Source organism: Tetrao urogallus, assembly GCF_951394365.1.
Source record: "Tetrao urogallus genome assembly, chromosome: 2".
Lineage (NCBI taxonomy): Eukaryota > Metazoa > Chordata > Aves > Galliformes > Phasianidae > Tetrao > Tetrao urogallus.
In genome coordinates, this window is record NC_136814.1 from 40954693 (window position 1) to 40966704 (window position 12012).

Below are 12012 nucleotides of genomic sequence, written 5' to 3' on the forward strand. Positions count from 1 at the left end.
AAAGCTATAAACAATGTAACAAACTCTGGCATATGACACAGTACTCGTGTTGTGAAACACCACAAAAGCAACTTCAAAAAACACAGCAAGGCAGGTACTGTATTTAGTTAATACTGCAGCACTAAATGCATTTACTACTGTATCCTCTCCAAAGCAAATGTTAGTTTACGTATGAAGAGCTAACCATGAACAGCTAAGCTAGCATTTCAAACAAGAGGGAAGAACTGGAAGGACGGGAATTGGACTGGAATGGATTGAAATGTGTTGCGGAAAAAATTTCATTTCCACCTGCTACATGAATATTCAGGTTCTTCTTTCGGATAAATTTACTTAAAGCCAGGTTGTTAGTCCAGTCTGTAACAAGAAACCCTATGCTACTTGTACCTTCAAAAAATAGTGATCAGTGCAACACCACTGCAATATCTTTCATGCAAGACTGGAAGCATGGCAATATTCACTGAATTTTTTTGCTTCTTACAATCCCATGATTAACTCTTGGTGGCTTTTCACTCAGTTTGGCGCTATCTCCTTCTGATGAATGTTATTTTTTCATTCAGCTATAGTAGATTGAAGCTGCAGAATCCAGTGTATATCATTTAAGAGAAATTTCAACTCTAAGTTAAACACAGTAATGTGACTTGTGTACACGTATGTATGTGTGCTCATACATGTTAATTGAACCTAGGTTCTTTTATATCCTATTTGACTGCTCATCTTTGAAATGCTCTGTTCTAGCTTCCCACAAATCAGATTTACTGAGGGACATACTAAAATGTCTAATCTGAATATACTAATTCAGATTTTTGGTACTGAATATTCTTTTTAAGAACACTGAATGGTGTCTGTGTCTTCAAGTTCAGGCTAGACTGCCCCAAGGAACAATATGCAAGTGTTCAGACTTTAGTTACCAGCCAGGATAGAGAAAAATAAATTCTTTTCTTCCTTTGAGCGCATAATTTATTTTCACATCATCTGATGAAACTGCCCACTGGTCCATCTAATTTTGGCTTCTTCAAGAATGTACAGTGTTGTTTCACAGACATGGGAGAGGTATAGAAACAACAAGAATAGAAGCTGCTTTGATAGCATGACTAGGATTTAGATACCTGATGGATGCCAACTTCAATCAGCCAAAAAGAGTGAAAGGGAAATCTCTGAGCAATACGCACTAATGCAGTGTCTGGCAACCAGCCTGGCTCCTGATTAATCTGATATCTGACTATGGATTCCCTTCATCTACTTCTGTTATTGTTACTGCCTACACTTTCTTGTTTCACCTCTTTTCTTCTACCACTTCACTTTATATTTTTGTTAAATACAGATGTAGCTCATCGCATACCAGCTAAATCTATTAAATCCCAATAGCTGTTAAAATGTTGTAACATGAGAAGTATACTTTTAACTCTTTAAACAACTCATGAAAGATAAGGTGAATCATGAGAAATTTGCCGTGATGACACAGTCACACTGTGACACACAGGAACTGATAAGTAAAACACACTTGCCTCAGTTTTCATTGGGAAAGAGATAGCATGTCAGAATGGAGTACTATCAGGTTAAAAATAATGCAGTCAAAAGACCCCAATTTACTCTTCAAAAACTTTTAAAGAGAGAAAAAAAAACAAACAAAACACCTTACACTGAACTTGTATCAAGAGTCAGCAATGGTTTCATAAAAGCTGCTTTATATCCCTGAGCAGTCTGCTTGGAGGCTTAGAGGTGTATGTAGTACTGGAGGATAGAGAGTTTCACAGGAATTCTCCACAGTGGGCAAACTCATAAAGCACCTTATCCTAGAGAATCATGTGTAAATGGAGTGAAGATTATTTTGCCTATGATCCTAGCTGCTCAAAGTCACAGGTGAGAACATAAAGTCATGGCCCTGCTGAGCAAAAGGGTTGACAGTCATGCTCTACGTCCAGAAAGCACTAGAAGCAAGCTGGAAGAGGCCATTCTGATAAGACTTTTAGGGAGATTGTTGTTTGTACACTTTACATGTATTACTTCATCTTAGTCAAATGGATATCCTCTCTAGGTTTTCATAAAAGCCAGCTTTGTATTGCATTTTTATCTATTTCTTGGGCATTTTACTGTTTGTCTAACACAGCACTCCTCATTATACAGGGAAAAGACTTGCTCAGCAGATGAGGGGAGAGCAGTAGACATTGTTAATCTTAACTTTAGTGAGGTTTTTGACACTATTTCTGTAACACTGTTATAAACAAACTGTTGCAGACTAGATTAATGAACAGTGGGGTGGACTGAAACCTGGATCAACTGCCAAGCTCAAAGTATTATGGCCAGACAGAGAAATTCCAGCTGGGATCCAGTCACCAGCAGTGTGCTCTAGGGTTCAATAACAGAGCCACTTTTGTTTATCTCTTCAGTAATGATTAGAGTAGACCTTTAGCAAGTTTTCAGATTATACAAAACTGGGAAAGTGGCTGGTGCACCAAGTACGTTCTGTCATTCAGGGAAATCTCAACAAGCTAGAGAAACTGACTAACAGGAGTATCATGAAGTTAAACAAAAGGAAATGTAAAATTCTATTACCTGAGAAGGAAAAACCCCATGACACAGCAAAGCCTGGGGGCAAACCACTTGAATTACAGCTTTGCAGAAAGGACCTGGCATTTCTGTTCAGTGCTAAACTAAGTATAAGGCAGCAACATGCCCTTGCATCAAAAAAGCCCATCAGCCTTCTGGATTACACTAGAAAAAGTATTACCAGCAAGCCAAGGGAGTGACCTTTCCTTCTGCTAACCAATGGATCCAGCTCTGGGGCCCAGAACACATATTAGCTCGGGTCAAGAAAAGAGTAGTGAAAATGGTAGAGGAATGGAGCATTTGACATAATAAAGGAGAGACTGAGTAAGCCTGTTCAGATACTGTACTGTCAGGAGAAGAGAAGGCCCAGAGAAGATGTTATCAATGTGTATATATCTGATCATGAGAAAATGGACTCTTCTCAATGATGTCCAGTGAATAGACAATAGGCACAAACTGGAAATTCCATTTAAATGTAAGGGGGTTAATTCTTCTTTTTTTTTTTTTTTTTTCCTTTTAAACATGTGAGGCTGATGAAATACTGGTACAGTTGCCCAGACAAGCTGTGGAGTCTATTAAAAGCTCAAGTGGATATGGGTCTTAGCAACCTGCTCTACCTGACCCTGCTTTGAGCAGTGAGCTGGAACAAGACAATTTCCAGATGTCCCTTCCAATCCAAGCTATTTATTCTGTAACATAATGACAGTCATACAGAGAACTATAAAAGTAGAAATCCTATTGCTTGACCAGAACAAGATGATTTGGACTTAATTTAGAGAATGAGAACTGAGGCTCCACGAAATGATTTAAATTATCATTCAGTGAAGGATTATCACTAAATACAACAAAGAGAAAACAAACCTAGTGGTGAACAAAGGAAGAGAAGAAGAAGAACATTTCAAGTTTCGGTACTGATCCTGGATTTCAGGACCAAATTTGTAATACTTAGTTTTGACAACCTATGGACCTCAGCTTGCCAGAAACAGATCAATGATAAAGTCATGTTCATTCCATCTATTACTTTAATTGGCATAGACTATGGTATAAACAGCTATCACTCAGTCAGCACTTGAAGACTACATGAAAACTGCATCACAAGAATACACATTATAGCAAGGGGTTTAGAATATCTTTCACAAATACTAGGCGAATGATCCAAAATGGTTTCTGCTTAGGTTTTAGATGGTTTATGATTGCATCAAGATACCCATACTTCCTGCCAGCTTTATATGGGCTTTTATAGCATTCCTGTGATGGCCAAACCTCAATAACCAGCCTAAATAACATCCTTTTGAATTTGATATTTGCCTTGCCTACATCTGCTCAATGTGGCTTACAACACTACCGTGCATCCGGCTCAGCTGAAATGACTGAACTCCTAAAGCTTCTATTAGTAACACACTAAAATGATATTTCCGTTCTATGGGTTTCCAGGCAATTGTTCCACCAAAGCAAGTCATATGAAATAGCTGAGGAAGTTGCTGGAAAAATAACTGCGCATTTCTGAGGTTGGACATGGTTTCTGTCACAGACCATCCTTCTTTGTTCTTGTATGTTGAGGCTATGTGAAGTGTGAGGTTTTCTCTGGGCTGCTTCAAGCATTAGTTTAATCACCATAAAATAGATGGAAATTAAAAATAAAAAAAATAGGACTAGGGGACCATACTGTCTGTAGCATTGTAGTGTATTGGTCTTTGGCCATCTGGCCTTACTTTCGATTATTTCACTTCATTTTCCTAAAGGAATATATCTACATTGTATAATTCCACTAGTAATGGAAATCTACATGCTAGGACACGCACATTAAAGGCATCTTCTCCATCTTCTCATTAAAGGTTTAAGCACTGAACATTCCCTTACCTTGTTGATGTACCCGGGATAGGACGCCCTGTATCAACGAGAACACACCAGCAGTAGCCTGTGGAAGGATGGCACTGCACTGGTTTGTAAAGACCACCCTGAGCACATTCTGGAATGAACACATTATCTTTCTGGGGTTGTTTAGCTTCCTCCAGGGCTGACTGCAGTTCTTGATCACACGATGATGCTTTTGGAAGGAAAAGAAAAGATACTGAAGAAGCTTTATAATAAGGGCCTACCAGATTTCTTGAACAGCTTTTATAACTTTATTTGATCATATATAAGGATTGAAGAGGTTTTCTACAGCATAAATAGCAAGTACACTTTTTTATGTTTCCTGTTTTATATTTTAGTTTCCTTTTTATGCAGGTGCTTCATAATAATCCTAATGCTATCTTCTACCTCAACTCCTACACTAGATATAATCTGCGAATAACCAAATACTTTCTCTGCCACCTTAAAAATTCTCTCACATCCCACAGTCCCTTAACTACTGATTCTTTTCAGAGGGAAATATTCATCTAACTGTTCATTTTCTGCTTTTTCTTTCCAGTTTTGGAACATCTTCATACAGTGAAAATTCTTTCACCTGCTTTCCTGATGATGCTATTATTTGTGATGAATGATTTGCTCTGGAGACAAAACACCACCCCCAAAAAGTACTACATTTTTATCTCTGTCCTAACAGTATATTTCATATCCTTCTGAAAGTGGGAAAATCTAACATGTCTACATATTACTGGCCTTTACATGAAACTGAACCAGGGAACAAAGAGCAGAAACTCCTCAAGCTAAGAGTGCCAGTCATTTCACACCAATCAGTAAAACACTTGTTTTGATAGATTTTGATCACTGCTAAGCTGTTGTATGTGGCTCTTTAGGAGGTAATAAATGAGATGATAGACTACTTACTCACACAGTTTCTTTCTCCAGGATTTTTAAAAGTGGTCCCCTATTGTGTGAAATTTAGTTGGCTAACAAAACAGCTTTGGTTTAATTCCCAAATTACTCCAGTGAACAAGAATCAGTTATTTGAAAAATTAGAATGTTGGTAACAATAGCAACTCTGCAAACACACATTAATAATAGGAAAATCTCAAGTTGCTGGAATTTCAATCAATGAGAGAATCCCTTCAGTTAAAGAGAAGTTTTTTTTAATGTTGCCAGAAAATTATCTGTGGGTAATTTTTGCTCTTTTCTCAAGTCATTCAAAGACCAGCAACAAATGATTCTTTGAATCTCCATCAAGTTCTGCTTCTTGAATTTTTCACTTTTCAATCCATAGAAGAACAAGCTGAATGTTGACTGGATTTTCTAATGTATTTGTACTGAGTTTCAGCTGCAGTCTAATCTCATTTACTCTTATCCATGTGGTTCAAAAAGCTCTGTAAATTGTAAGAAAAACTGTACAAATTTACTATATCCAGCATCTTGTACATGAAAAAAGTCAGTAAGATTTCTGGTGCAGTGGAAAAGAAGGCAGGAAGCCAATCATTCAGCATCTACACAATAGTGTAATTTCCACATCATTGTATTTTATTTCAGTATCTGTGAAAAGTTTAAAAATCAAGCATGCCACTTGCTAATTTCATTAGAAGGCACTGATTTATTTATATATTTGTTAGTTGATTTTTAAATTATTCACTTGTTTCATATAGTAGGACAGCTGGACAAATTGATAACATTTGCATAGTTTTCTCTTGGTTTTCAGAGGTAAACATAACCAGAGATTCAACAGTTCTCAAAACACCAGTGTTTACATAATAAACTAATTAAAGAAGCAGTATAGACAAGAGGGAATAGCTCCTTTAAAAAAGGCAAACAGTTAATTATTTACATGTTAAAGCATTCACAGAAATAACTGTTGGTTTTCAAAGTAGAAAACCATCACCAACATCCTCTTACAGCAGCCAAAATAAATCTTTTCCTCAGTAAATCTGGATTATAATGATTATTGACCTAAAAAATATGACAACCCTGAAAAGCACATCACTTTTAGCTTGGTACTTCAATTTGTATACAGTCAAGCAAAATGAAGCAAACAGGGTGAAACAGCTGCAGTGAGAGGGAGGAAATCATTCATCCTCTGTGAACTCCACTAAATTATTTTCTCATTCCTACTGATAAACCTTGGAATCATCCCATTGTCTACTGTGACCTCTTGTTTTACGTCCTTGTAACTAGCAACAGAATCTGGCAGATGTGCAGGTATTATAATCTCCTGCTAGCCCAGAGGAGCAATACATTTTATGATTTCAGATTTGTTTAGAAAATCTAGAGACTACACAGGCAGGTCATCCAGATAGGCAAAATGCAATAGAAATCAGAGAGAAGTGTGATGGAAAATTCCCAGTGTAGATGCAGATACAGACTGTGAGCCTACCCTGTAATCACCATTACAGTAATTTACAATGTAAATCACCATTTATGAGCAGCTCTGGTTTCTACTGACTGAAATGACCAGCAAAGAACTGCACTGATGATTCAAAACCACTGGAGTCATGAGCCACTGGTACAAACACTTATTGTGTTGATGTAGTAGCAAGTGTTACAGTCCTGACTGAATTCCCAAAGCAAAGTTTTCAACAAGGTACTGCTCAAGCTAGGACTTTGTCCCTTTTCTGTTGTTTTCTTTTTCCTCAGTTATGTCTGGTTCTAAGTCACAAAGGAAGAGTGACACAGTAATAGTGGAGAGGTTTCAAAGGAGGGCTGTGAAAGTGGTTTATAGATTTAGGAGAGACAGTCAGAGGACTGGTTGAAGGGAAATGAGAAACAGGACAGCCAGTGACAGTAATCAAAAGGAAAGTTTTGAGATTTAAAAAGGAAAAGTCCTTAATGGCAGGAGCCTCTGAAAAATAGATAAAGTCAGGATTCATACCAAATGCTAAGGGAAAAGTCCTGTAACTAGGAGAACATTAGTGATGAACTGCAGCACCAGCACAGGCATTCAAGACCATAAAAAACATAAAGAAAAGAAGTTACGGCATTTCCAGGAAACACTCCCCCTTAGAACCTTTAGTTCCATATCCTTACGCTGCAGATGGGAAATGATACAAAGAGGAACTTATCATTAATCCTAAATTATTTGTCAGATAAAATGAACCAGATAAAATATAGGTTATTTTAAGCAAACTACAAATATAAATAAGTGTGATGGAAATCATACCTGTCAGTTTTGTATGTGTCAAATGGCAGATTTGCTGAATATAGCTTGGTGGGTTTTTTTCATTCACCAAAAGTGCAGAATAGTTTGTTTTTACTCTGCCTTGTACAAAGGCAGAGAAAATGATCTTCAGGTCACTATCAGGCAATGTTGTTACTGCTCAAGAGAGTAATTTTCTCAGATTCATTACGTCTGTACATACTTTACATGACCATATGTGCCATCATTACTATTTCCCCATTTGTTTTCACTACCAGAGCAATATTTTTACATAAAGATGTGTAAAACTGTATTTACATATAACCCTGCTTACTTTCTCCAGAACAAAACCTTAGTCCTCCATGTAATTTCCTCTCTAAGGAACCATTCATTTCCTTTCAAACTTTCCTTTAAATTATTTACAACAGGAGCGCTGGAAAGATTCAGTTGTAGCCTTGTGATATCTAAGAGCTCTTATCACAGAGCTACTATACTGTTGCAAATAATTGTCTCAGTGATGTCAGAAGAGTCATGGTCAACAAACATTAATTTCCCAGGAGAACCAGTGATAAATGTCATTAACTTAGAAAATACTTGACAGCTTGTCCAAACAATCTGACAACAACTGGGATCTGGAACTGTAACAGATGGATGCCAGAAGTTCATAAAATGGTATGGAGAAAAAAAAAAAGATACATGCTTCAGTACAAAAAAATAAAATAAAAACCAAAGTCATTAAAACATCAACTTACCGTGCAGTATATTACTGCAAAAACCTTCCTCCCAGAAGCAGGAAAGCACTGGCATTCTTTGTTGCAGGTTAATAAACCTTTCTACAGTTTCTACCTAAAGCTATATTTTATTGCAGACTCATAAGTATCAGTCATTTAACACACAATGTTCAGTGATGTAAGAAAATAGGAATATTTTACGTAGTTTTAAAACAAGAGCCCTGTAAAAGTTTTTTTGGTTTTTTTTTTTTGAAGACGTGGTTAAACTATTTTTCACCACAAAGAATGAGTTTTAAAATGTGCTTTAAATAGAATGTATGTCATGCTGATATTTAACTTCTTCCCTTTTTCCCTTTAAATGTTTGTAACTAAATATACTTTTCCTGTTCTGGTTCAAGATGCCATTGTTGTCCACTACAAATAACCAGAAGAAATGCTTCACCTTCTGTCAACTGGAAAAATACTCCAGCTAATTACAAAGAATATAGAGAAGTTTAATGTTTTGTATAAAATCTTGAGCCATTTCCTGTTGCTAGTGACCAATCCTTCCTCAAAATAAACATCTGCGTTTTAAAGAATCTTGCTAATTTCATAAACAGAAAATTCCTCAAATGACATGGGATATGATGCTGTGAATTGTTATTTATGATAGAATACACTTGTTAATCTCTGATGGGTTATTTAAAGTGTTTACTTTTGTTTACTAAGTGATATCCTAGAGTGAAGAAAAAGAAACTTTTCTGGGAAAGTAATCATCAGGCATACCTGTGCTTTTGTCTGTAGCATATGCAAACACCAAGCACCATATTATGTAAGATATAATAATCACGTTAGTCTGGTAACAGGAGATGTTTTAGCCCCTTTTTCAGTAATTCTGGCAGTTATTGTGCTGTGTCATATCACAGCTTCTCACAGCATGCGGAATTGTCATGATTATAAATTATATATATAAGGAAAATGCCTTTGTAATTTTCTGCAGATTTGGCAGCTTGTTTCTTCAGAATACACTGCAGAAACAGATTTAAGAAAAAAAATATATATGATATATGTAAAATATGTATTTATATTTATATGTTTATTATATATATTCTTTCTGCCAAATCTGCAGAAAATTACAAAGGCATTTGCTTGCTACTTTAACATTTCCTGCCAATACATAAATATTTTATTTCAATTTTCTTAACCCCACAATGTGTATATGACAAACAGAATTCATTCCAAAAAGCTATATTTTCAGCTGATTCTTTCTTCCTCCTTTTCTCATTAATGTAATGGGCCATGAAAGGACAATTTAGGCTGCCTGCTTTCCAGGCTTAAGGGGTCTTTTATTAGACCTCAAAGCTCAATATCTTCTACAGAAAGGGAGTAACAAAAAACCTGTGAACTAAAATACTCTGAAAAGTGATACACATACTCTAGAGGAGCACAGCATAATATTAGAGGCAGTTCTTCCATGACTATGAGAGGATGTCCAGACAAAACACATCTGTGTTCAAATTTCAGCATACAGAGATTTACCTGCTATGACAATTTCTACTAATCAAAATGTTATCAAAATCATCAGGCAATCCTACTTAATTTAGCCTAATTTAGGTACATTTTTAGAACACTTCAAATATTGATTCTCACAACTCCTGTAGAAGTTTATTTCAAAATCATAATAATTAGTATGTCTGATAATCCTCCAGTTGACACCATGCACCCCCTCAAACCAATTCACATCCCTTGGGAATAAGAATTTGATTCTTTTGCTTGGGATGAACCCTTCCTGAACTAGTGAAGTTAACAGGCACAGAGGAAACTGATTACAATGTGTTTTTATATTTTCAAATCGTTTCTATGGTCTTCAGGTTTCACCGAATGGATTTCCACTTACACTACATCAAATTATACTTCCACATCTGAATAAAACATTCACTTTAGAAAGTCTGTAGGTAGTGGGATAATTTCTATTCAAGCTTCTTTCTCCCTGAAGAAGAATTTACATTGACTGGATGCAAATCTGAAAAACAAAACAGTCCATAACAGCAATGGCTTTGTTATTCCTACTTCCAGCAAATATGCACCCGCAAGACAAACTTACAGGTTCTTTACCTGTAGCCAGCCAATTTAGTCACTCATAATCCCTGACATCTGGTTCCACTATGAACACAGCATGCAAGGAAGTAAGTTAACTTACTATCATGAAGTGTTATGAATGGGTTTAAGATGCCAGCTTCATATCCTTTATGTATATATTATTTTCTCATCCTTTATGGCCATATTGTGAACATCTCACAGTAATCATTCTTCAAAAGCACTGTTGCAACGAGAATTTGTCTACTTATCCTCTCCTAATTTTTAAGTAAACTCATATCTAACAGAAATTAAGTGTAATTCAGTGATAAAAATGAAAGCAGGAACATGCTCATGCTTCTAGCTTCTTACAGAGATTACTCATAAACCTATCAAATGGGAAACATTTCTGTGACCTGGTAAACTCAGTGGACAGTACACCAGGTCTCAGCTGAATATGTCCTCATGTACGGTATGTACGTTTCCAGGTAAGCCCAATATTTGTTTATAGATCAAGGACTGATTGGAAGTAACAGGTAACATAACATACACTCAGATTTAGTCCCAACACCAAATGGCAACCAAATCGTAAAACTAAATTATCTGATAGAACATGTTTTGATTTAAATTAGGTTCAGATACTCATCAGCATGAGGGTTCCCAAGGCCTGATAAAAGCTGGCAACATTCCAACTCATGCTTATTCTTGTTTGCAAAAACTTGTGGGAACCAAATATTTCAGGCCCCTTCTGTGTATTTGAAGACTACTCTCGATTTACAGCTGATCACTATTTTGCACTTTCGGAGTTTGAGTCAATTATTGTAGCCAAAAAAAAAGCTGATGGCTTCAACAAAGCCCTGTACATTAATTTATGTACTTCACTCCACTGAACAAAGAAAGATAAATCACCAACAGATGCTCTCATTTATTTATGTGGCTTCATACACAAAGACACTGCAATACATAAGGAGGATCATCTGGAAGTTCACTGAGCTCATAGAAACAAAAAGCCAGAAAACAGAAAACACGAGCTTCCACTTAACTTTACCTAGAAAGAATAAAGTCACAGTGACTCCAATCTACTTGAAAGCATCAGGATTATCTCCCCTTTTGCCCTATGTTTGAGTAGTCAGGTGACACTATGTCAACTCAAGATTTAACAAATTCTGGCTCTAGCAAAACACAAAAGTTGGGTGCTCATAAAACAAAGCTCTCAGATGAAAATATGATGACTTACGCTTTAATCAAAGTTCTAAACATGTAGGCCCACTGGAATTTTTAATGTACACCTCCATTTTACACACACCCCATCACAGTTTTTCTTAAAACTTCAAATGCTGGGAACGCTGTGAGAAAGGCCGTAACTACAATACAAGAACTGTTTTGTCACAGAAACCTGCTGTTTTTGTGTTTGGTTTGCCTGTTATGTTTGTTTTAAATTTTAGTACAACTTCTTGGTTAAAGAGATGAGAAGTATTTAGTAAGTATTCAAATTTTTTTTCCTATAAAAGAATTATAGCTCATTGAAATTGCTTATTTTAGTTATTCATTTATACTACTTCTTCTCCCTCACTGTATTTTCCCGCTGCACTGTATAAATTATAAGGGAACAAATAAGCTATCTGTTTTCAAACAATATTTAACTCTAAATTTTAGCATTCTTATTTACTTATTTAC

General features: G+C 36.1%; 1 protein-coding gene across 1 annotated transcript in view; it reads right to left on the bottom strand.

Moving 5' to 3' along the window:
- SMOC2 (SPARC related modular calcium binding 2) overlaps nucleotides 1-12012 on the bottom strand; it is a gene marked incomplete at both ends in the record, with an annotated part of 130648 nt that overhangs the window by 33635 nt on the left and 85001 nt on the right. Inside the window, one exon of the mRNA XM_079550602.1 lies at nucleotides 4408-4594. Coding sequence (XP_079406728.1) covers nucleotides 4408-4594 — 187 coding nt within the window. The remainder of the gene's footprint in view (nucleotides 1-4407; nucleotides 4595-12012) is intronic.